At 45.8% G+C, this 23,952-nt stretch overlaps 1 protein-coding gene across 1 annotated transcript in view; it reads right to left on the bottom strand.

Moving 5' to 3' along the window:
- Window positions 1-1,140: 1,140 nt before the first annotated feature.
- arhgef49 (Rho guanine nucleotide exchange factor 49) overlaps window positions 1,141-23,952 on the bottom strand; it is a 32,943-nt gene continuing 10,131 nt past the window's right edge. Inside the window, exons 3-8 of the mRNA XM_072445272.1 lie at window positions 13,241-13,577; window positions 8,360-8,570; window positions 6,367-6,554; window positions 4,690-5,064; window positions 3,516-3,661; window positions 1,141-2,166 (exon numbers count right to left, since the gene is read on the bottom strand). Of these exons, the coding sequence (XP_072301373.1) occupies window positions 1,347-2,166; window positions 3,516-3,661; window positions 4,690-5,064; window positions 6,367-6,554; window positions 8,360-8,570; window positions 13,241-13,577 (2,077 nt within the window). The 3' untranslated portion in view covers window positions 1,141-1,346. The remainder of the gene's footprint in view (window positions 2,167-3,515; window positions 3,662-4,689; window positions 5,065-6,366; window positions 6,555-8,359; window positions 8,571-13,240; window positions 13,578-23,952) is intronic.

The raw sequence follows: 23,952 nt of genomic DNA, 5'->3' as shown, positions 1-23,952 counted from the left end.
TATTGCTGTTATTGAAGGTTTACACAGTGTTGTTGGAGAAGGCTGGACTGTTTTGAGGTCAACGAAATCGTTCTGAAACACAAAAAAAACGTCCCTCGCCGAAATAGAAAAAGCAGTTACAGTTGAACAGTTTGTAACCAGTCTTTTGTCGTCATGACTTGAGGCTTGTAAAACACTTGAAACGCGCTACGTTAAAACAATCGTGTCCGCTGCGGTCAGCCTGGTCAGCCGTTCAGAAGGTTGCACTTGCGTCGAGCCCGAACGTTTTCAATTTGAGCGTGAAAAGGGATCGTTCGGTCGGATTTCGTCCCGTAACGGACTTAAAGCGCCTCTGACCAATCGGACGACTCGCTGAACGAAAATGCCGTTCAGATAAATATATTTCAAATTGGACTAAAAAACATTAAACACATTTTAGAACTCAGAACAGCAATTTTTTGAGGTTTATCATTTTACTTCCTGATTGTAATTGATGACATCGCGCTAGGAAATTACCCAGCAAGCAATGGGCTATCACAATTTTTAATTTTTTGTACAAATAAAAATATATGAAAACACCTTTTATGTTGTTAATGTTTCGAGGGTCAAAAAAGTTGTTTCTTTTGTGTAAATTGTGCACAAACTTTGGATGGAGTGATGATGTCACTTCCTGTTTTTTTTTTCTACAGATTTTTCAACGTTTCCTCCACAAACACCACCTCGATCGGTGTAAAACTGTCATTTATATTTGCAACAAGTATAAATACACCAAATAAAGTCAAAATTAGAAGGTCGTAAAACCCTGTCAGAGGCACTTTAAGGCCGCCGTTAGCTCGGCCAGATTTAAAGCAACAGTTTCACGTTTCTTTATGTAATACAATCAAATCCGGGTTAAAATATATCGTAAAAGCAGCTATTCGAGAGAAAATGAATCAGCAATGTCCTGTTTGTGTCTAAGATCGTTTTATTCACAGAGAACCAGGAAGTGTGCTGTTAGCATGCTAATGTTGTTAGCGTTACCGTCACTCTTAAGTTTATAAGCTTAGTGCAGCGAATAATTAGACAAAAACATGTTATAAACCCTTTAAGTGCGTACGTTTGTTTCATTTGACTGTTATTTTGAAGAGCGAGCTTGGCCAACGTACGAAGTTCCGTCGTAAACCTTCGTGGACATAAACAAACAACGCGAACGACTCACCAGGCTAATCGGCTCCTACAAACGTCACCGTCGACATCCACTTTTTGGTAGTCCAAGTATCTTTTGAACATCGCAGAGCACTTATCGTAATGTAAAAAAAAGTTCTTTAAATAGTCAAAAGGTCTAGAATGTCCTGGGACGCTACTATCTACAGCCGCTCGGCCCGTCGTTAAGACCGCGTTTGTCCCGTGCTGATCATGATGTTGGGCAGAGCGTTCCGCCGCCGCCGCCACATCCCCAGATCCCGGGCGTACCTCTTGATCTGATGGAACCACTGCTGTGTCCGCGACTTGTCCGACGCCCGGAACACGAACGCCTCGCGCTTGATGTCCAAAATCTCGAAGGTGTCCTCGCAGTCGGGGTCGGTGGACACCACGCAGTTCCCCAGCTGGATGGGCTCGCGCAGCACGGCGAACTTCCCGCTGCTCTTGTCCTTGATCAGCACCAGGACGCCATCTTTGACGCTCTCGCCGCCGGCCTCCGTCTGCGCGCCCGTCGCCTCGCCGCCCCCCACGCCGTCCCGATTCGTGCGCACCATCAGCAAGCTCTGCACGTTCTGGAACTTGAGCGCGCGGCTGCCCTTCTTCACCCACTGGCCGTCGGCGGGTTGCGAGAGCTGCAGCGGGCCCTCCATCACGAAGCGGGTGTGCTCCCTCGCCCAGCCCACCGTCTTCATGGACACCTCCCGCATCTCCACGTTGATGACCTCGCGGTTCTTGCGGCTGTCGCGGCGGAACGAGCGCAGCGACCACGAGACGCCGTTGCCCTCCTGCCGGGTCTTGGTGTTGATGTGCTCCAGGTGGGACTCCACGCGCGCCTTGGCGTCGCAGAGCTTGGCGAAGTCCGGGTGGCACTCGGCCGTGACCTTCATGATGCGGCTGAGCAGGAGCGGGTACTTGGTGACGCGCTGCAGCGGCGCCATCAGGAACGAGCGCAGGTTCATGCGACGCAGCGCCGTGTTGTCGTTCTGCGAGACGTCCAAGAAGATCCTGAGAGGGGGAAAGAGCGCAATTACACTTTGTTTGAGCGGCGCGTTAAGAAGGTCAAAGTGTTTCTCAAACTGCGGGACAGGACCACAGACTCCTCAATTTGCCAATCGATTAATTCAGTGATTATTCTTTCGATTAATCGATTGGTTGTTTGTAGCGCAAATGTCACGTTATGAAAGGGTTTTTACTGAATCTGAGGCAGATGAAGCGTTTGAGGACCTGTGTTTTCATCAAATACACTGAATTTTACATTTTGAAACATACACAGCTCCGTCTCAAAGGTCAAAGTGCACATGTGTTCGGTACCGCAGCAGCTCTGTCTGAAAGGTGAAAGGTCAAAGTGCACGTGTGTTGGTACCGCAGCAGCTCTGTCTGAAAGGTGAAAGGTCAAAGTGCACTTGTGTTGGTACCGCAGCAGCTCTGTCTGAAAGGTCATAGGTCAAAGTGCACGTGTGTTGGTACCGCAGCAGCTCTGTCTGAAAGGTGAAAGGTCAAAGTGCACGTGTGTTGGTACCGCAGCAGCTCTGTCTGAAAGGTGAAAGGTCAAAGTGCACGTGTGTTGGTACCGCAGCAGCTCTGTCTGAAAGGTCATAGGTCAAAGTGCACGTGTGTTGGTACCGCAGCAGCTCTGTCTGAAAGGTCAAAGTGCACGTGTGTTTGGTACCGCAGCAGCTCTGTCTGAAAGGTCAAAGTGCACGTGTGTTTGGTACCGCAGCAGCTCTGTCTGAAAGGTGAAAGGTCAAAGTGCACGTGTGTTGGTACCGCAGCAGCTCTGTCTGAAAGGTGAAAGGTCAAAGTGCACGTGTGTTGGTACCGCAGCAGCTCTGTCTGAAAGGTCATAGGTCAAAGTGCACGTGTGTTGGTACCGCAGCAGCTCTGTCTGAAAGGTCAAAGTGCACGTGTGTTTGGTACCGCAGCAGCTCTGTCTGAAAGGTCAAAGTGCACGTGTGTTGGTACCGCAGCAGCTCTGTCTGAAAGGTCAAAGTGCACGTGTGTTTGGTACCGCAGCAGCTCTGTCTGAAAGGTCAAAGTGCACGTGTGTTTGGTACCGCAGCAGCTCTGTCTGAAAGGTGAAAGGTCAAAGTGCACGTGTGTTGGTACCGCAGCAGCTCTGTCTGAAAGGTGAAAGGTCAAAGTGCACGTGTGTTGGTACCGCAGCAGCTCTGTCTGAAAGGTCATAGGTCAAAGTGCACGTGTGTTGGTACCGCAGCAGCTCTGTCTGAAAGGTCAAAGTGCACGTGTGTTTGGTACCGCAGCAGCTCTGTCTGAAAGGTCAAAGTGCACGTGTGTTTGGTACCGCAGCAGCTCTGTCTGAAAGGTGAAAGGTCAAAGTGCACGTGTGTTGGTACCGCAGCAGCTCTTTCTCCTTCTCCAGCGCGTTGAGCATGTTGACAGAGGTGGACTGTTGGAGGCAGTAGGTCTGGAACGCCGGGAGCATGTTCACGAACTCCAGGAAGATCTCGCCGATGTAAACGGTGGAGAGGTCCTCGTCACCCTGGGAGACAAGGGTAAAGGTCAAACATCTGACCCCGCTCAAAGTGGTCTGGTCTAAGCAGTGTCGGGACAAATATCTCAATTCTGTTTGACTTTGTAACGATTGATCAAGTTGTTTATCAAAAAAAGAGTCGTATTTTGATCATAGTAATTGTCAAAATGTCAAAGTATGACTGATGCTGATTTTTATGAATAATAAACTTAGGGCGGGGCCATGATGTGATACAAATCGAATCGTGAGCTCATCCCTGTGTCGAGCTGCTGTTTTGGTCGAATCGTGACATCGTGAGTCACCATTTTTCTAATGAATGCAGCCGTCTGTTGAAGGAACTCTCTAAAAGTCTCTAAGTCTCTAACAGTTTGAAGTGCTCCTCGCGCTGACTTTACTCTGACCGTGGAATAATTGTGTAAAATAAACGTGTTCAAAACATTTTATAAACGTAAGCAACAAAATGCTGAACGTTTTTGGTTCTGTTCAAACACACTTTTCCCCTCCTCTCACGCCTTCTATTGGTCAGTCTTTGTCACGCTCTGAGTGAGTGACAGCTGGATTAAACCAATCACAGTGAAGAGTGACCTTTCTGATGAAGCAGATGATTTTATTTCCCTCATAAATACAATAGGAAAATACAAAGTGTCCAAGAAACCTGTAAAACATCTTAAAGCATCTCGAAAAGCGCTATATAAGTGTTATGTATTATTATATTATTATTTTATTAATTATTATGATTTTAAATTATGATTTTTATTTTATTTATTTTGACTTGAATTTAATTTATGTATTTAATCTTTATTTTATTTATTGTATTTATTTAAAATGTATGTATTTTATTTTAAGTTTATGTATTTTACTTTATGTTTTATTTTTCTTCCATATGGCTCAGCCCTAAACACACTTCATAAATACTCTCTTGAAGCCCTCTCTTCACCTTCATGTGGCTGATCATGTGTGAAAAAGCCTAAACGTACAATAGTAAAATGTCCGACTCGTGTCCCACTGAAGCGCTGGTCAGCGTGTTGTCCACTCACCTGGTCAAAGGCGTGGTCGATGCACTCCTGCAGGTGCTCCGTGAACCTCTCGTTGACGTCGATGAGCTCCTGAACGTTGGCGAAGACGACGGCGAGCTGCTCGGCGGTCAGGAGCGCCGCGCCCTGCATGGGACAGTAGAACTCCTCCTTTATGATGCGCAGGTCCTCGCCGTAGCTGGACTCGGTGTTCAGGAACTCCAGGATGGCCTCCTTCCGCTCGGTGCGCAGCTTGGAGCAGCGCTCGCACGTGCGCTCCACCCGGCCCGGAGCGGCGCCGTCGCTCACGCCGCAGTCCGGACACGGCCTGAGGGACACGACGGGACGCTTCCAGCCGCGGGACAGACCGGGGCCGATGCCGCTGTCCGTGCGCTCCACCTGGAAGCAACGCAACATGAGGAGGAAGCCACGCAAGGAAACATGAGGAGGAAGCCACGCAAGGAAACATGAGGAGGAAGCCACGCAAGGAAACATGAGGAGGAAGCCACGCAAGGAAACATGAGGAGGAAGCCACGCAAGGAAACATGAGGAGGAAGCCACGCAAGGAAACATGAGGAGGAAGCCACGCAAGGAAACATGAGGAGGAAGCCACGCAAGGAAACATGAGGAGGAAGCCACGCAAGGAAACATGAGGAGGAAGCCACGCAAGGAAACATGAGGAGGAAGCCACGCAAGGAAACATGAGGAGGAAGCCACGCAAGGAAACATGAGGAGGAAGCCACGCAAGGAAACATGAGGAGGAAGCCACGCAAGGAAACATATACCGGGTTTTCTAACAAGACGCAAAGCTCAATTTAGTCCATTTTTGTGACTTAAAAATACAGATATTGAAACAAAAAATGTACCGACTGTTTAAAGAAATGTTATGCAGGTTTTTGATAATTATTTAAAAAATAATTGTGATTTTTTAAAGTTTTGTTTTTAATTTCACAATGTTTCTAGACTTTTATGTGTGTTTTTCTTGAACCTTATACAACAATGTGCTAAAATTAACCCCTAACACGATACAAAAAGTACTTTATACTCTTTAGGTCTTTTCAAAGATGTAGTAGAGTAGAAAGTATAGATCTGCTCCTAAAAGTAGTTAAGTAAAAGTAAAAAAGTACGGATAAAGTACCTCCACAATAATTACTAATGAATTACACACTCTTTATATTCACATTATTCATATATTACATTGTCTTGTGGCTGTATTTAATGACCAGTTCAGTCTCATGTATGAAAGTGAAAAGTACAGTTTGTGTGACGAAGATTTAAAAAAGGTTAAAAAATATCCAGTGTTTCAGGAGATTTTACATGTTTTTATCGTGATAATAAAGATAATTCAAACAGGTTTTCCAGGATTTCAGTTATTTCTCTTTTTAATGTCACTATCACTGTTAAGCCGTGACTGAAATACTTTTACCTGGGTTTTAATATTTTAAATACCACATTCATTTGTTTTTATGTTTTTAGTTTGACATACACTGTTTTATATTCTTATAAACTACACTACAATCAATTAAAAAATACATCTGAAGTTAAAGTGCAAGAAACCCAAATGATCAATGACCTGACCTGATACTCAAGTGAAGCTGCTCATGCTTCACAAACACATGAAGTAAAGTACATATTCCTCTAAAAGTGAACTCAAAGTATCTGTAATGAATACTGCCGGTCCTGAATACACTCAAAACAAACCTTTCCTCGTCTGGTCCTGCGGGGGGCGCCGTCCTCCTCGTCCCGGTCGTCGCTCAGACCCACAACGCCGCTGTCCGAGCTCAGGCTGCTGATGGTGCTCCAGCGATGATGGGCCGAGCGGGACGCGCCCGAGCCCACCTGACGCTCCTCCCCCGGGGGCTCGGAGCAGCCGCGCAAGGCTGCGGGGGCTGAGGGGACACGGGGGACTTTAGTGTGTGTGTGTGTGTGTGTGTGTGTGTGAGGGTCTGTGTGTGTGTGTGTGTGTGTGTGTGTGTGTGTGAGGGTGTGTGTGTGTGTGTGTGAGGGTCTGTGTGTGTGTGTGTGTGTGTGTGTGTGTGTGTGTGAGGGTGTGTGTGTGTGTGTGTGAGGGTCTGTGTGTGTGTGTGTGTGTGTGTGTGTGAGGGTCTGTGTGTGTGTGTGTGTGTGTGTGTGTGTGTGTGTGTGTGTGTGAGGGTGTGTGTGTGTGTGTGTGAGGGTCTGTGTGTGTGTGTGTGTGTGTGTGTGTGTGTGTGAGGGTGTGTGTGTGTGTGTGTGTGTGTGTGTGTGTGTGAGGGTCTGTGTGTGTGTGTGTGTGTGTGAGGGTGTGTGTGTGTGTGTGTGTGTGAGGGTCTGTGTGTGTGTGTGTGTGTGTGTGTGTGTGTGTGTGTGTGTGTGTGTGAGGGTCTGTGTGTGTGTGTGTGTGAGGGTCTGTGTGTGTGTGTGTGTGTGTGTGTGTGTGTGAGGGTCTGTGTGTGTGTGTGTGTGTGTGTGAGGGTCTGTGTGTGTGTGTGTGTGTGTGTGTGTGTGAGGGTGTGTGTGTGTGTGTGTGTGAAGGTCTGAGGGGACACGGGGGACTTTAGTGTGTGTGTGTGTGTGTGTGTGTGAGGGTCTGTGTGTGTGTGTGTGTGTGTGTGTGTGTGTGTGAGGGTCTGTGTGTGTGTGTGTGTGTGAGGGTCTGTGTGTGTGTGTGTGTGTGTGTGTGTGTGTGTGTGAGTGTGTGTGTGTGTGTGTGTGTGTGTGTGTGTGAGGGTGTGTGTGTGTGTGTGTGAGGGTCTGTGTGTGTGTGTGTGTGTGTTTTTGTATGATTGTTGTATGATTTCAAAATTATTTTTGTGTAACTTCTGTGTGATTTGTAAATGATTTTTGTGTAATATTTGTATGATTTTTGTGTGATTTGTAAATGATTTTTGTGTAATATTTGTATGATTTTTGTGTGATTTGTAAATGATTTTTGTGTAATATTTGTATGATTTTTGTGTGATTTGTAAATGATTTTTGTGTAATATTTGTATGATTTTTGTATAATTTTTGTGTGATTTTTGTGTAATTTTAGTATAATTTTTGTATGATTTTTGAATGATTTTTGTGGGATTTTTTAATGATTTTTGCACGATTGAGTTTGATTGATTGAATTACCGTGGTTTTACTTAAAAATTTAAACAAGGGATGTCACAATTATTAGGTTAGTCCATAATCGTGATTATTCAGGTCATAATATCATCGTAAGAACCAAAAATCTAAATTAAGTTTTACTTTTCAATATACAGCACAAAAAATATACTGTATTATATCTGGCTTTTTTTGTCAAATTTCCCTTTATTTGGTCTTTCAGAGAGTTAATTTTTGTAAAGCCGCTCACAAACTTGTGGATCAGTCACATGTTGTATAACGGAAATTAAAGGAAATTAAAGATTTCACTGTTGATTTGTCTCAATAATTGTGAAATCATGAGGTTTTTTTCTCTTCACAATAATCGGGACACTATAATTTCATATGGACATTCTGTAAGGTTTCAGAGGAAGTCGCCTGGACACCGAGACGTTCGTAAGTATTTTCAATCTGAAGGTACCTGTATCTAGAGTTGTGTGTTTGTTTGTCCAGAGGCAGGATAAATAAAGAAACATACTTTTACTTTTCAGTCCAGTTAAAACATGTCGTGATCAGCAGTAACATGTACAGATGTGGCCGTGGTTGCTCGGTAACAGCCACACAAAGGTAAAAGGTGTGTCCTCACCGCTGTCCCTCTCTTTGCGGTGCAGTCTGGACGCGGCGGCGATCTTCATCTGGAGCTGTTTCCTCCTGGAGGGGTCAGAGGGCATGGGGTCGCTGTAGTGCGGCCTCAGACGACACTCTCCACGGGGCCACGGAGCGTCACACGGGCCCCGGTCCTGGAGCCCCGCGTCTGAACTGGAGCGGCGCCGCACCCCCGCGCTGTCCCGGGACACCTGATGGGGAACATACGCCAAATGTCCGTGAAAAACAGCCAAACACGTCCAAATATTTGTACCGAAAACCCTTTGTTTGGAGTCCAGAGAAACCGACGGCCGACACGACGACTATGCTATGCTAACGGTCATGCTAATGTTGCTAACCTGTACACGGAGCTAATGTCAACAATTATTTTATGAACGGGAAATGTTATATTAATATCTGAGTCATTATATTAACCTAAAATGAGCCCAGTTTGGCTGATTTGAGCACTTTTCTAGTTTTGATTACTTGATTTAGTCGCTACGGTAATACACTGGTAAAGGGCCGTTTCCACGATCGGCCCGGTTGGTTCCAGTCGCCGTAAAAGTGCAGATCTTCACTTCTCATTCCATTAATTCTCAGTGGGAATCAGCCGAGTCTCAAATAAATCAAATAAAAGCAGTGACAGCGAGTTCCAGAATCACATATATTCACACATGTATTGTATGTTAGCATTAGCGTAGCGACAAAAGCACTTTTATAAACACATAGATGTCTGAACGAGCTGCAGTGATTATGTCGGTGTAATCCCTCATTCGTCCAGGCGTGTTCCATAGTAGAAAAAGCTTCAGTTGTAGTCATCTGGACTCAGTTTGAAAAAATAGACGTTTCGACTCTCATCCAAGAGTCATTGTCAATAAAAGAATTTAGATCGAGAACTCCGATATTAATACTGTTCTGTGGTAAGACCCACCCATTGGGAGGAGCCTTCCTGAAGTAGAAAGAGTTGTTTGTTTCAACAGAAACTCCCCCCTTGTATCTACCGAGCTAGCCTATTCAGAATCTTAATGGGCTATTAGAATCCTCTTTGTCTTTGTGAGACCCTGGCTCAACCACCCTGAGTACCTGATTAGCATCTAAATGTCCTGGTCCTCTACCTTTCCAGGGGTTCAGTAACCCATTATAAATAACAGGAAGATTAAACCTTAGCCCTCCATTTCTGTTTAAAGAAGGTCTTTCTTTTTTAACAAAAATAGCTTCCTTGACTCCTCTTTCAAACCATCTTTTCTCCCTGCTTAAAACCTTCACCTCACCGTCTTCAAACGAGTGATTAGAGGCTTCAAGATGGAGATGCACGGTGCTCTGAGGTCCTGAACTTGTATTGTATTGTATTGAACTTGCAGTGATTATCCATCTGGAACTCGCTCTCCGCTTTGTCTTCATTAATTATTCATTTATTTTAACACTCGGCTAATTCACCATAAACGTGGTTTAGTTCTGGTTTGTTGGTTTTAGTCCTGGTTTCAGTCTAGTTTTAGTCCTTATTTTGGTCCTGGTTTAGTCGGCTTCAGTTTCAGATCTGGTTTTATTGTTTTTTAGTCCTGGTTTAGACGTGTTTTTTCCCCTGTTTTGAGATGCATTTTCCCTCTGTACTTTAATCCAGATTTGGTCTGTATTAGTCCTTTAAAAGAGAGGACAGAAGCTTCATGTGAAATGCTTTTAGACGACGCGCAGATCTGAACAAAAGGTCAAGAGATAAAGGTCGTTCTTCACCCGAGAGACATAACGCTGCATACATTTACATACACTCTCTGGACTAGCATTAGCATTAGCATCTTCAGGCCTCCGACAGACATAACGCTGCACACATTTACATACACTCTCTGGATTAGCATTAGCATTAGCATCTTCAGGCCTCCGACAGACATAACGCTGCATACATTTACATACACTCTCTGGACTAGCATTAGCATTAGCATCTTCAGGCCTCCGACAGACATAACGCTGCACACATTTACATACACTCTCTGGACTAGCATTAGCATTAGCATCTTCAGGCTTCCGACAGACATAACGCTGCACACATTTACATACACTCTCTGGACTAGCATTAGCATTAGCATCTTCAGGCCTCCGACAGACATAACGCTGCACACATTTACATACACTCTGTGGACTAGCATTAGCATTAGCATCTTCAGGCCTCCGACAGACATAACGCTGCACACATTTACATACACTCTCTGGACTAGCATTAGCATTAGCATCTTCAGGCCTCCGACAGACATAACGCTGCATACATTTACATACACTCTCTGGACTAGCATTAGCATTAGAATCTTCAGGCCTCCGACAGACATAATGCTGCATACATTTACATACACTCTGTGGACTAGCATTAGCATTAGCATCTTCAGGCCTCCGACAGACATAACGCTGCACACATTTACATACACTCTGTGGACTAGCATTAGCATTAGCATCTTCAGGCCTCCGACAGACATAACGCTGCACACATTTACATACACTCTCTGGACTAGCATTAGCATTAGCATCTTCAGGCCTCCGACAGACATAACGCTGCACACATTTACATACACTCTCTGGACTAGCATTAACATTAGCATCTTCAGGCCTCCGACAGACATAACGCTGCACACATTTACATACACTCTCTGGACTAGCATTAGCATTAGCATCTTCAGGCCTCCGACAGACATAACGCTGCACACATTTACATACACTCTCTGGACTAGCATTAGCATTAGCATCTTCAGGCCTCCGACAGACATAACGCTGCACACATTTAAATACACTCTCTGGACTAGCATTAGCATTAGCATCTTCAGGCCTCCGACAGACATAACGCTGCATACATTTACATACACTCTGTGGACTAGCATTAGCATTAGCATCTTCAGGCCTCCAACAGACATAACGCTACATACATTTACATACACTCTCTGGACTAGCATTAGCATTAGCATCTTCAGGCCTCCGACAGACATAACGCTGCATACATTTACATACACTCTCTGGACTAGCATTAGCATTAGATGTGCAAAGTCGGAATATCGAGTTTATCGTTAGAAATGCTACAAAAAGAGCAGATTAAAAACAGTGGTGGAAGTAACAAAGTACCAAAGTAAAAGTACTGTACTCGAGTAAAAATTGTAGGTATCTGTACTTTCTTGAAGTACATTTACATCAGATACTTTTGACATTTACTTCACAACATTTGACAGCAGTGTATTTTCTACTCCACTGTATTTTTGAACTGGACTGTAAAGTAAAAAGTACTTTTTCAGATGGTTTGAGGGGTTATTTTTTACGACGACGCTTTGCCTAAAGGTTCTGAGTTCAAGCCCCAGCTCTGAGCAAACAAATAAATGCACTGGAAAATTAAAGAAATTGATTGGAATTGACCAAAAAGCAGCACAACTCTGTCAAAACCGCTCAATCTAACGCTTAAACGTTTTTCAAAATCTGCGCGACGACTGCACAGGAGTTCATGCTAAAACAACGACAGAAAAGTACTAGTAAACATCTGCATGTTGACGTAAGCATTTATGTTTCCTCCGAGCGCATCCAGGAGCGCTAACGCATCCTTCCTCTGCGCTAGCTAGCCTCTCAAACGTCCCTGTAGCGTTTAAAACAATCCAAATCACTGCTAATGCTTGATATTCTCAGCACTCGCAAAAACCATCAGACAGTTACAACATCTGTCATTCGTTGCTTGCGTCCTTTCTCTGCACCGCGAGCGTTTATAGCCTCTGAGCTAGCTCTAAACGTTCATATTGCTTGTGCTCGTTCTCTCTGCGCCGCTAGCAAAAAAACGTTGAAATTCTTCGCACGTTCAAGTCCAAAGATTGTCATTCGAATTGAACGACTTTCTTCTCTTTTCTAGCCACGTTAGCCTCTAATAACTCTACATTGGCTTTAGCGAACTCAAACGTCATCGCTAGTGATTTTGCTTTGCACATTAAATTCTTAGCACGCGCCAAATCGTCGCTAAAATGTGAGAACACACTTCCGACGTACACGTCCGTCTCTCCCTCGCAAACTCACCTATTGTAGCCATCGACGGCCAATAACACGGCTAAATTCAGCAGACGCGAGACCGTTTCGACTGTTGCGACGTACGTCTTTCAGGGCTTGGATCCTTCCTCTCCGCGCCGGCTAGCAAACCCAACCGTTTCAAATCTTAGCAAGAACAAATGCGAGATGGTAATTAGGATTCCGACGTACGTGTTCGTTTCTCCCTGGCCGTGCGAGCCGCTCACACGCCCCTGGACTGACACGCAAAATGTAACTGCTCTAGCCATTTACGATTGATATCACAGCTAAATTCAGCAACTGCAAGACCATTAAACAGTTACAGCGTCTGCCAGTCAGTGCTTGGGTGCTTTCTCTCTGCATTAGCTAGAGACCATTTCAATTCTTAGCTAGACCGAATACAAGAGCATAACGTCTCCTCTCAGACGCCCCTGTATCGACACGCAAACTTACCCATTTCCCGTCGGTATTTCTGCTAAATCTGCTTCACATTTGCGTCGCACACTGCATCCATCGCTTTGCGTCCTCTCCCTGCACCGCAGAGCTCTTTACAGCCTCTCCGCTCGCTCTGCGCCGGCTAGCGAACTCGACAGATGTCATTCCTAGCGCACGCACGCGACCGAATGCGCCAAGGCCGAGGTTAAAATTCAAGCGGCGCACTCACACGTTTGCTCGTCGAAGCCTCCCAGACACCTCCAGCCGGCGCCGGTCCCCGCACGCTCGCCCACCGCACGCTCGCCCACCATTTGCACCGGGAATTCTACATCCGACATCTGAATCGCCCCCTCCCTGAAACCGTTTGAGGTCCGCGCTCTTGACTCGCCGTTCTCAGCGCACGTCAGATAAAAAAAAACATTGAAACACTCACACATGCTGCTGCGTCCTCCTCGCTCGCTTCGTCCTCCTCCTCCTCCTCCTCTTCTTCCCTCTCTCCTCCCTGCGGTCTCGTTGCAGGTGCCTCGCTGAGAGACTCGTCGCCGCGGGCCGCCGTCTCCATGGCAACGGGGGGCCCAGAGGCGTCACCGCACCCCTCCCCGGTCGTCTCCCCCCCCTCATCCTCCTCGGCGGCGGCATCCCGTTCTCTCGCCCCCTCTCCGGGTTCGCGGGGGTGTTGCTGTGCGGCATCGGCGGGGCAGCTTTGGTGGCGGGTTGGGCGGTCGGGGGGGAGCGGGACGGCGGATTCGGGGGAGATCTCGGCGCTGCAGCTGGACGATAAGAAAGAGGCGAAAAGTGGAGAGAAACTGGTGAGATGCAGTAAGTTAAATGTAGGAACAGGACAAAGATATTGCAGTTCAGTCCTTTCATTCTTTCATTCATCTGACAGGTGTCCCACACTTCCACAACATGGGGTCCCACACTTTCACAACATGGGGTCCCACACTTTCACAACATGGGGTCCCACACTTCCACAACATGGGTTCCCACACTTTCACAACATGGGGTCCCACACTTCCACAACATGGGGTCCCACACTTCCACGACATTGGGTCCAACATTTCCACCAAATGAGGACCCACACTTCCACCAAATTGGGTCCCACACTTCCACAACATGGGGTCCCCCACTTCCACCACATTAGGTCCCACACTTCCACGACATGAGGTCCCACACGTCCACAACATGGGGTCCCACACTTCCACCAAATGGGGTCCCACACTTCCACAACATGGGGTCCCCCACTTCCACCACATTGGGTCCCACACTTCCACGACATGGGGTCCCACACTTCCAATACATGGGGTCCCACACTTCCACAACATGGGTTCCCAAACTTCCACCACATTGGGTCCCACACTTCCATAACATGGGGTCCCACACTTCCACCACATTGGGTACCACACTTCCATAACATGGGGTCCCACACTTCCACGACATAGGGTCCCACACTTCCACCACATGGGGTCCCACACTTCCATAACATGGGGTCCCAAACTTCCACCACATGGGGTCCCACACTTCCATAACATGGGGTCCCAAACTTCCACCACATGGGGTCCCACACTTCCACGACATCAGATGTCAAATCAAATACAATACAAAATGGTGCTTCCCCACGCACTTGTGCTTTCCGGCCGCGCTCGTGCTTTCCCGCCTTGCTCGTGCTTTCCTGCCGCGCTCATGCTTTCCCGCCTTGCTCGTGCTTCCCGCCGCGCTCGTGCTTTCCCGCCTTGCTCGTGCTTCCCGCCGCGCTCGTGCTTCCCCACGCACTCTTGCTTTCCCGCCGCGCTCGTGCTTCCCGCCACGCTCGTGCTTTCCCGCCGCGCTCGTGCTTCCCCACGCACTCTTGCTTTCCCGCCGCGCTCGTGCTTCCCGCCACGCTCGTGCTTTCCCGACGCGCTCGTGCTTCCCCACGCACTCTTGCTTTACCGCCGCGCTCGTCCTTCCCGCCTTGCTCTTGCTTCCCGCCGCGCTCGTGCTTCCCGCCGCGCTCATGCTTCCCCACGCGCTCGTGCTTTCCCGCGCGCTCGTGCTTCCCGCCTTGCTCGTGCTTTCCGCCGCACTCTTGCTTTCCTGCCGCGCTCGTGCTTTCCTGCCGCGCTCGTGCTTCCCGCCGCGCTCGTGCTTCCCTTCGAGCGTCACAGTCGATATTCTGTCATTAGCGTCTAAAGTGTGGAGCCTCCATTATGGGCCGAGACCTGGGGCCAGTAAAACTAATCCATGGACAAACGAACGGCGGCGGAAGGAAGGAAGAGAGTGGAATATAAAACACTAAGTAACTTCCCTTTCATTGTGTAAGATATTATGTTTTTACGGCTGTCGCACTCACTAACGTCAAATACTGGTAAATAAGATCCACTTATATCTTTAACCGAGGGCCACGTCTAAACGCAGAACTCTGTCATCTTCTCTTGACACGTCTGTGGGGCGATATTACACCCTTTATTGTACTTATCTGTAAAGAACATTTTATCTGGTGTTCAGGTGTTTGAAACTGGGACTAAACCCGACACTAAACCTGGACCGGACCAGCAGGATTGAGCTTACATTTATTTATGTTAAATCAACTCCCTAAATATCTAGAACAAAGACGCCCTCTGCTGGTGAAGAGTGAAGCGATAAACAATATGTCAGTGCAATTTGAGTTGAAGACCCAAATGAAGGTGAATAGACTTTAAAACACAGAGGAGCAGAGGAGTTAATTGAGTAAAATAGACCCTTTAAAGGACAAATATTATACATTATTTGTATTGTTACTACCGTGTAAACATGCTCTTGAGTAACTTTAGTTTGGCGTCTAATAATAATAATAATAATAACTTTTATTTATATAGCGCTTTTCAGTGACCCAAAGACGTCTCTTTGGAGCTCTGCAGTTTAACTCTGACTGACTGAGGTTTGGCCCCGTTTACTGGCTGCAGAGGGAATTACGCACGGGTTTTTTTTTTTTCCGGGTCTCAGAACGCAGTTGAACTGATCGTGATTAGACGAGAGAAATGCTCAGAACGAGTCTGGAGATGATTTATGGAGTTAAAAACAGCAGAAGATTCTCAGAGCTTATTTATGGAGGAGATTCAGAACGGAGTGTTTTTGAGGCTCGGAGGGGAGAGGACTTTCTAACCAGGATTCATCAAACTAGCGTGAATGAAGCTAAATGCTACTACAGCTGTGTTTGTGATGAGGAGCAATGTTAGAACAGAGTTAAAAGAGACAGTTTTGCATAATATGACTCCTCCACCAGAAAAATTGTGAGAAAAAATTAAGAAAGTGATCTTCATTTGTATTTTGTGATTTTTCTTCTTTATTCCCTCGTCCACTGCATTTCAGGCCTCTTGCTTTCTCTTCCCCGTTGGCACACATTGAACTCTGATTAATCTAACAGCTTTGACACAACCTTGTCCCTCCTCCAGCGCTGTCCGGTGCTGACCACTGAAATCACTTTGTCCCGCGTCCAAACCCTGCAGCCTCCGCGCCCGTCGACACCGTGAGCCGCTTACGCCGACATTTAACTCTCATTTTATAATACGCCAAGTGCAGCTTCATAATCCCTGAACAAGCCGAGTGTCTCACCGTCGCGATCGCTGCGGATGATGGTGAACGATACGACTGCGGCTTTAACATAAACCGAACAAACAATGATGAGGTTCAATATTTTTGCATTGTAAGTTTGGATGATAGTTACAGAGGCCTTTAAAATGTCACCAGAATGTTCCATAACGGAGGCAAGATTAAGCAGAAAATAACAAATGTTCAATGATTCGTGCCATCACATGTACCGTATTTTCCGGATTATAAATCACACCTTTTTTCATAGTTTTGGCCGGGGTGCGACTTATACTATACTATACTTATACTTATATACTTATACTGCGGAGCGACTTATATGTGATATAATTTGTTATTTTCACACTTGCAACCACATTTCATACTCCAGTGTGACTTATATATATGTTTTTATCTTCTCTATTATGCATTTTTTGGCTGGTGTGATTTATACTCCAGTGCGACTTATAGTCCAGAAAATACAGGACACCACCGGACATGTTAATGATTTTGTATTTATTAGTTTAGTTAATTTGTGTTTCCTGAAGATGTGAGACAGGCTTCTACTCTGACGATGTTCAAATCTAAGCTAAAAACATTTTTTTTAGCTGAGCATATGACTGAAAGGATTTTTCTTTGCACTCTTCTCTTTTATGACTTAAATTGGTTTTAATTAGTTAATTTTATTGTATTTCTGTTTCTGTAATTTCTTTGTGATTTTAATGCATTTTTCCTGCTGTGTGAAGCACTTTGAATTGCCTTGTGTATGAAATGTGCTCTACAAATAAACTTGCCTTGCCTTAATTACAAAAAATATGCAACAATTTTCAATTTTGAAGCATCTGATTTTCTTCTAAAAGGAATAAAAAAAAGCATAATTTGTTGTGAGATTTGTAAGATAAAAAGAAAAACTGTCAGAGGTCAACATTTCATTTTAACTAAGCAAATACAGAAGGTCGTCTCCTCCTGCTGGAGAACTGCTGCGTGTGATGATCTGTCAGTATTTAAACCCGACGGACGCATTTCTGAAACATCCGTGTGGAAAGACGAATCCCGTGGTCATGGACGAGATGTCAGCGTGTTTGAGAAGGGTCAAATCATCGACATCGAGCGGAAAAAACGTCTAAAGGAGAAGCAGAAAGTAATCTACAACAGATCTGAACCCTCGCTGATATTCCACTTCACTTTGGCCTCTATTCCGGAATTTAGGCCTCATATATCACAATTACCCAAGTCATTTTTTTGGGCAAAATTTAGGTTTTCCGCCTCATTCTACGCCACAGACCCTGCCACATCTACATGTATTACTAGCTCCAATCACAAATATTTTTACAACCAAAAAACACACTCATCTTTAAGTCATCTCTGTGACAAGTGTTTTCTTTTTTTTTTTCATTTTCCCTTGAGAACCGACGCCAAACGAAGCCTCTTCACAGAAACTCCACTCGGACCCGGGACTCGAACTTGCAACCCTCCCGCACAGAGGCGAGATATTGAGGAAGCGCGAAAAACCGAGACACAATTAGAAGTGTCTAAGACCCAAAACGCGCTATGGATTTTCACTTGTCGGCGGCGTCGGGGGCCGATGTCCCGCCGCCGCGCTTCGAATCGACGTACGGGAGGAGTAATAACCGGACGCGGCGATCTGATGAACGGCGTGATTAGAGTGGAGCTGTCACGTTCGCTCAAACATCCCGACGGGGGATCTGTACGAGGCAGTGTGTCGGCGAATAATGAAAATATATTACTACAGTTAATCATTCAGGGGTTTTATGTCAGGCAGACGGGGGACACCACGAGACACGTTTCAGGTTTTATTTTAGCCACGAGCACATTCTGTCGCGCTAAAGTTTGGCAAGATGAACTGTATAAACCCTAATTTAATGGCGTCATAATCGGGCTGACGGTTTCATTGCAACTGAAACAGAATCGCCTCGACAAATCACTATGGGTTGCCGTTGGGTCTCATTACGATAATCCTGTGCCTAAAGCTCCGAAACGTGTTTGAGTTTGGATATTTTAGACAAATACTTCAGCTCATTTATGCTCCACGTTTGTGCCAGAACAGATCTGTACGATACAAGCGTTACTTTACTTTCACTGCAATTTTAAACATTCAACAGTTTCAGCTTCTTTCCTTTAAAAAAATAAGAAGTCTCAGTGTGTTTTGGATGTGCAGAGGCCTGGAACAAGAACACTTTTTGAAGCAGAAAATATCAGAAACTATCACGATAAGCGATCATATTTATGCCACTGACTGTATAACTTAAATAAATGTAAAGGACACGTATTATGCAATGTTTTTTCAGAGCTTTTAATGCTTTAACCCAGTTCTAACATTGTCCTTCATCACAAACACACCTGGAGTAGCATTTAGCTTCATTCACACTAGTTTGATGGATCCTGGTTAAGAAAGTGCTCTCCCCTCCGAGCGTCAAAAACACTCCGTTCTGAATCTCCTCCATCTGCGACGTTTTCTCGACCTGTGACGTGGCTCTGAGAATCTTCTGACAAATAAATCATCTCTAGACTCGTTCTGAGCATTTTTCTAATCACAATTAGTGCAACTGCGTGCTGAGACCAGGAAGTGAGAGGCCAGATTAAAATGCACGGTTCTTGAGGCTGCGGCTTTTGGTCGCCTTCGGATTTGTATTTCACATTAATAATAGAGCCGTGTGATTGTTGTGAACAGAGTATGATCGCAGAACATGTAGATGATAGTTTTCAGACTTTAGACTGAAAACTGCAGAAGAAGTCCAGCTTTTCTACACGTGAATCCCGGGAAAATTCAAACAGTGTGATTTGTGAGGCTCGAAGAAGACGAGCTCGTACACAGGGTTAATGAAACGGGGAAAAAACAAAAAAAATACAAATTGTGACATTCTTGTAAGAAAATTAAGTTTTTACTGTTTTTACTCAAACTTTAGTACAAAATAATGAAAAATAGATGTATTAAAAAAGATCAAAATGTAAAGTAAGTTTTTATCTCGCTGTTTTTGTCATATTAACTTCATTTTGTTATTATTTTACAACGGGAAAGAAAGTCGTCTTGGTCTCTGTGATGGCGAATAATCATGAAACCGTGAAGTTGCGTGTTTTTCCTCACAATAATCTGACATTTTATAACGCGACGCGCCACTGCGGGACGTAAAGGAAAGGAACGCACCGGCTCCAGACTAATGCACAGTCATCAGCTCGCCCTACAGTCCACACGCCTCTAAACAATGAAGTGAGGAGAGCAGATTGAAACGCAGCGCGCCCGCGTCTGTCCCGGGAGCGCCGTGAGATATTAGCTCGATGAGAGTCTACAATGTGCCACGTCTGCACTCTGGGCCGCAGCGGAGACGTTTGGCCCTTCAGGCGGCAGGATCACACAGAATGATTACGTTTAATTTATACAGTTTAAAAGCATTTGAACGCCGGAGGAAGGTGGAGTCTGGAGTGTGAGACCAGCATGTGTTTTGCATATACAGATATTCTTATGTACTATTGTTTAGATCTGAGGCAGGGTTCTCCAAACTTAATTCACGAGGGGCCGCATATTGGAACATGGATGAAGAGTTGGGCCACAAATACCTAATAATTCATTTAACTCAGTCTTAAGCCTCATTTACGCTCCATTTCCGTGCGTAAACCGCTCCGTTCGTTCCGAGCGTGGTCACCGTAGCTTTTTTATTGATACTTTCAACCGTTTTTAATGTCAGGTCTGTGTAACGGTAAATGACCACCAGAGGGCGCTGGGAGAAAGAGTGCAACAAGAAAAACAAACATGGAGGCAGCCGCGGTAGTTTTTAGATCATGTTTGTTGGAAAAAAAGGCAAGAAAATGAGGCGAGAGAGACGTGTTTATTAGTTTTGCAGCTTATTCTATTCTAAAAAGTCGTGCTTCCACTGTTGCGCTACTGCCCCCAGTGGTCAGCTCATGACATATTAAGATAATCAATATTAAGAGTAACAATATTGAGAGTTTAAAGGCTAAGCAGCAGCTGTTTTGTCCAAAAAAAACCATACGTAAACCTTAAAATTTGGCTAAATGTTTCTTAACGGTTTATATAAAGTTGCATGTCCCTGATTGGTTAATCCACTTGTCAATCACGGCCATCTGAAGACTACGAGATGAAAACCATGATTTTAAAATACAGACGGATTAAAAAATACAGAGCAACTAAAACTATTTGCCTGACCCGCCAGCCCCGCCCACATTCTGTTCGAATGCGTAAGGGTCTGGAATCAGAGTCAGAGCCAATGAAATCGTCGGTCATCCATTTGCCGATCCAATCCCAGGCGGAGGTTTTAACGCGTCACACTGAGATACGTAAGTAGCGCTTTCCACCCCCGATCCAAAACATTCAAGATGGCGGACCCGGCTCGTGACCCGGCTCGTGACCCGCCCGGCTCGTGACCCGCCCGGCTCGTGACCCGGCTCGTGACCGAGTGTTTACTTCTGCTCTCTCTTTGGTTTGAACAATCAGGAAAGTCGCTCTACTCACCGTGATGAACGTGCGTTAGATGCGGTTATGCGAAGGGCGTCATCGCGATTCAGGAGACATTTTCTGCGTTCGGGGACGGATAACGCGGAACACGCCTTGTTGACATGGGCTACGTAACATCCGGTTAAGCGTGTCGCGTTTTTTTGCGTCACTTCTGGGTTTGTGTGATTGGTTCTGTCTCTGCTCTAAACTCCGCCCTAGAAATTGAAACGCAGCGGTCGAGCCCCAGACCCACACGGTTTTGATAAGTAGTTTACCAAAACGTGTTGGGAACGGCTGGTCAGGCAAGAAAAATATATCTGTGATACATTTGTTAATTGTTTAATATTTTTCTTGCCATTATTAACTCTTCAAGTATTTGTGTATCCGGAATTGCTCTGAACATAAAGCATTGATCGGCACAATAAACCCGGCTGTCGGCCCTGGTATTAATCCACAGCTCTTTAGTTTTCTGTTATTTCGTACGAGACGGGACATTTAAGTGAACTGTGCAGGATTTAGTGGCGTTTTGCCGTAAAGCTACAGATTACGAGCGTGTAATAACATCCTCCTCCTCCTCGAGCTGCTCATGGACAATAAAAATATATGTGCTGTAAATAAGCTGTAGTGACGGTGAGAGGTGTTTTCAGCAGAAACGTGCCCAGGCGAGATAACAAAGACAATAGAGGAGCCAGACACAGACGGCTGCTGTTGTGGACAAGAATATCTGTATTTATTAAAAGTACTATTATTTGGTCTGTTAAAGAGAACCAGGACAGGGTCAAACTGGGGCTAAACCAGAGCTAAACCATGGAGAAACTAGGATGAAGCAGAACTAAGCTGTAGTTTGGAAGTAAATCAGGATTAAACCATGTTGGAACTAAACCAGTGCTTGCCAAGACTAAACCTGGTCTAAATTAAGTCCGAACCAAGGCCAAACCAGGTCTAAACTGGTGCAATACTAGGACTAAACCAGCATTAAATTTGGGCCAAACTGGTGCAATACCAGGACTAATCCAGATCAAGAGAGCGTTCACACTTGTACTTGTTTGGCCCCGGTGTGAACCCAGTTTCATACTGATTCTGTAGATGCAGTTTGGTCTTGTTTTAGTCCCGGTTTAGCCCTGGGTTTGTCCGAGTTCAGTTGGGGTTTAGTTCTAGTTTAATGTGGTGTTTGTGCAGGTGTAAACGAACCCGAAGACTAAACCGTGGCCAACCAGGACTGAACCAGGTCAGAATTAAACCAGTGCAAACCAGGATTAAACTAGGTCCAAATCGAGTCCAAACCAGGTCAAACACAGGACTAAATCCACAGACTATGAGGACTAACTTCTTTGATAAACAAAACACACTAAACCCAGAGTTCAACCCATACATACAGCAATTAGATCTGGTTTAGTCCTGTGTTTGACCTGGTTTAGTCCTGTGTTTGACCTGGTTTAGTCCTGTGTTTGACCTAGTTTAGCCCTGTGTTTGACCTAGTTTAGCCCTGTGTTTGACCCGGTTTAGTCCTGTGTTTGACCCGGTTTAGTCCTGTGTTGTGTTTGACCCGGTTTAGTCCTGCGTTTGACTTGGTTTAGTCCTGTGTTTGACCCGGTTTAGTCCTGTGTTTGACCTGGTTTAGTCCTGTGTTTTACCCGGTTTAGTCCTGTGTTTGACTTGGTTTAGTCCTGTGTTTGACCCGGTTTAGTCCTGTGTTTGACCTGGTTTAGTCCTGTGTTTGACTTGGTTTAGTCCTTTCTTTGACCCGGTTTAGTCCTGTGTTTGACCTGGTTTAGTCCTGTGTTTGACCCGGTTTAGTCCTGTGTTTGACTTGGTTTAGTCCTTTGTTTGACCTGGTTTAGACCTGTGTTTTACCCGGTTTAGTCCTGTGTTTGACTTGGTTTAGTCCTGTGTTTGACTTGGTTTAGTCCTGTGTTTGACCCGGTTTAGTCTTGTGTTTGACCTGGTTTAGTCCTGTGTTTTACCCGGTTTAGTCCTGTGTTTGACCTGGTTTAGTCCTGTGTTTGACTTGGTTTAGTCCTGTGTTTGATTTGGTTTAGTCCTTTGTTTGACCCGATTTAGTCCTGTGTTTGACCTTGTTTAGTCCTGTGTTTGACCCGGTTTAGTCCTGTGTTTGACTTGGTTTAGTCCTGTGTTTGACCCGGTTTAGTCCTGTGTTTGACCCGGTTTAGTCCTGCGTTTGACCCGGTTTAGTCCTGGATTAGACATACATAGTTTAGACCTGGGTTTGACTGATTATGTTCTAGTTTGGTTCAGTCCATCTCGAGTTTAGTTCAGGTTTAGGTTTACAGACCATAAATACAAACTATAAATGTTAAACTGTATCAAGCATGACTTAGTTTTCTATTTTAGACTGATATGTTAAATCCAGGACACACGTCTCACACGTCTCACTCTTCTCGTACGTCTCACACGTCTCACACGTCTCACACGGCTCACACGTCTCACACGTCTCACACGTCTCACACGTCTCACACGGCTCACACGTCTCACACGTCTCACACGGCTCACACTTCTCACACGTCTCACACGGCTCACACGTCTCACACGGCTCACACTTCTCACACGTCTCACACGGCTCACACGTCTCACACGTCTCACACGTCTCACACGTCTCACACGGCTCACACGTCTCACACGTCTCACACGGCTCACACTTCTCACACGTCTCACACGGCTCACACGTCTCACACGTCTCACACGTCTCACACGTCTCACACGGCTCACACGTCTCACACGTCTCACACGTCTCACACGGCTCACACGTCTCACACGTCTCACACGTCTCACACGTCTCACACGTCTCACACGGCTCACACGTCTCACACGGCTCACACGGCTCACACGGCTCACACGTCTCACACGGCTCACACGTCTCACACGTCTCACACGTCTCACACGTCTCACACGGCTTACACGTCTCACACGGCTCACACGTCTCACACGGCTCACACTTCTCACACGTCTCACACGGCTCACACGTCTCACACGTCTCACACGTCTCACACGGCTCACACGTCTCACACGTCTCACACGGCTCACACGTCTCACACGTCTCACACGTCTCACACGTCTCACACGTCTCACACGGCTCACACGTCTCACACGTCTCACACGGCTCACACGTC

Source organism: Eucyclogobius newberryi, unplaced genomic scaffold, assembly GCF_026437365.1.
Source record: "Eucyclogobius newberryi isolate DKJ021-1_F unplaced genomic scaffold, fEucNew1.0.hap1 SCAF_14, whole genome shotgun sequence".
NCBI lineage: Eukaryota > Metazoa > Chordata > Actinopteri > Gobiiformes > Gobiidae > Eucyclogobius > Eucyclogobius newberryi.
The sequence above is the reverse complement of the archived record's forward strand: the minus strand, read 5'-3'. Positions and strand labels throughout refer to the sequence as shown.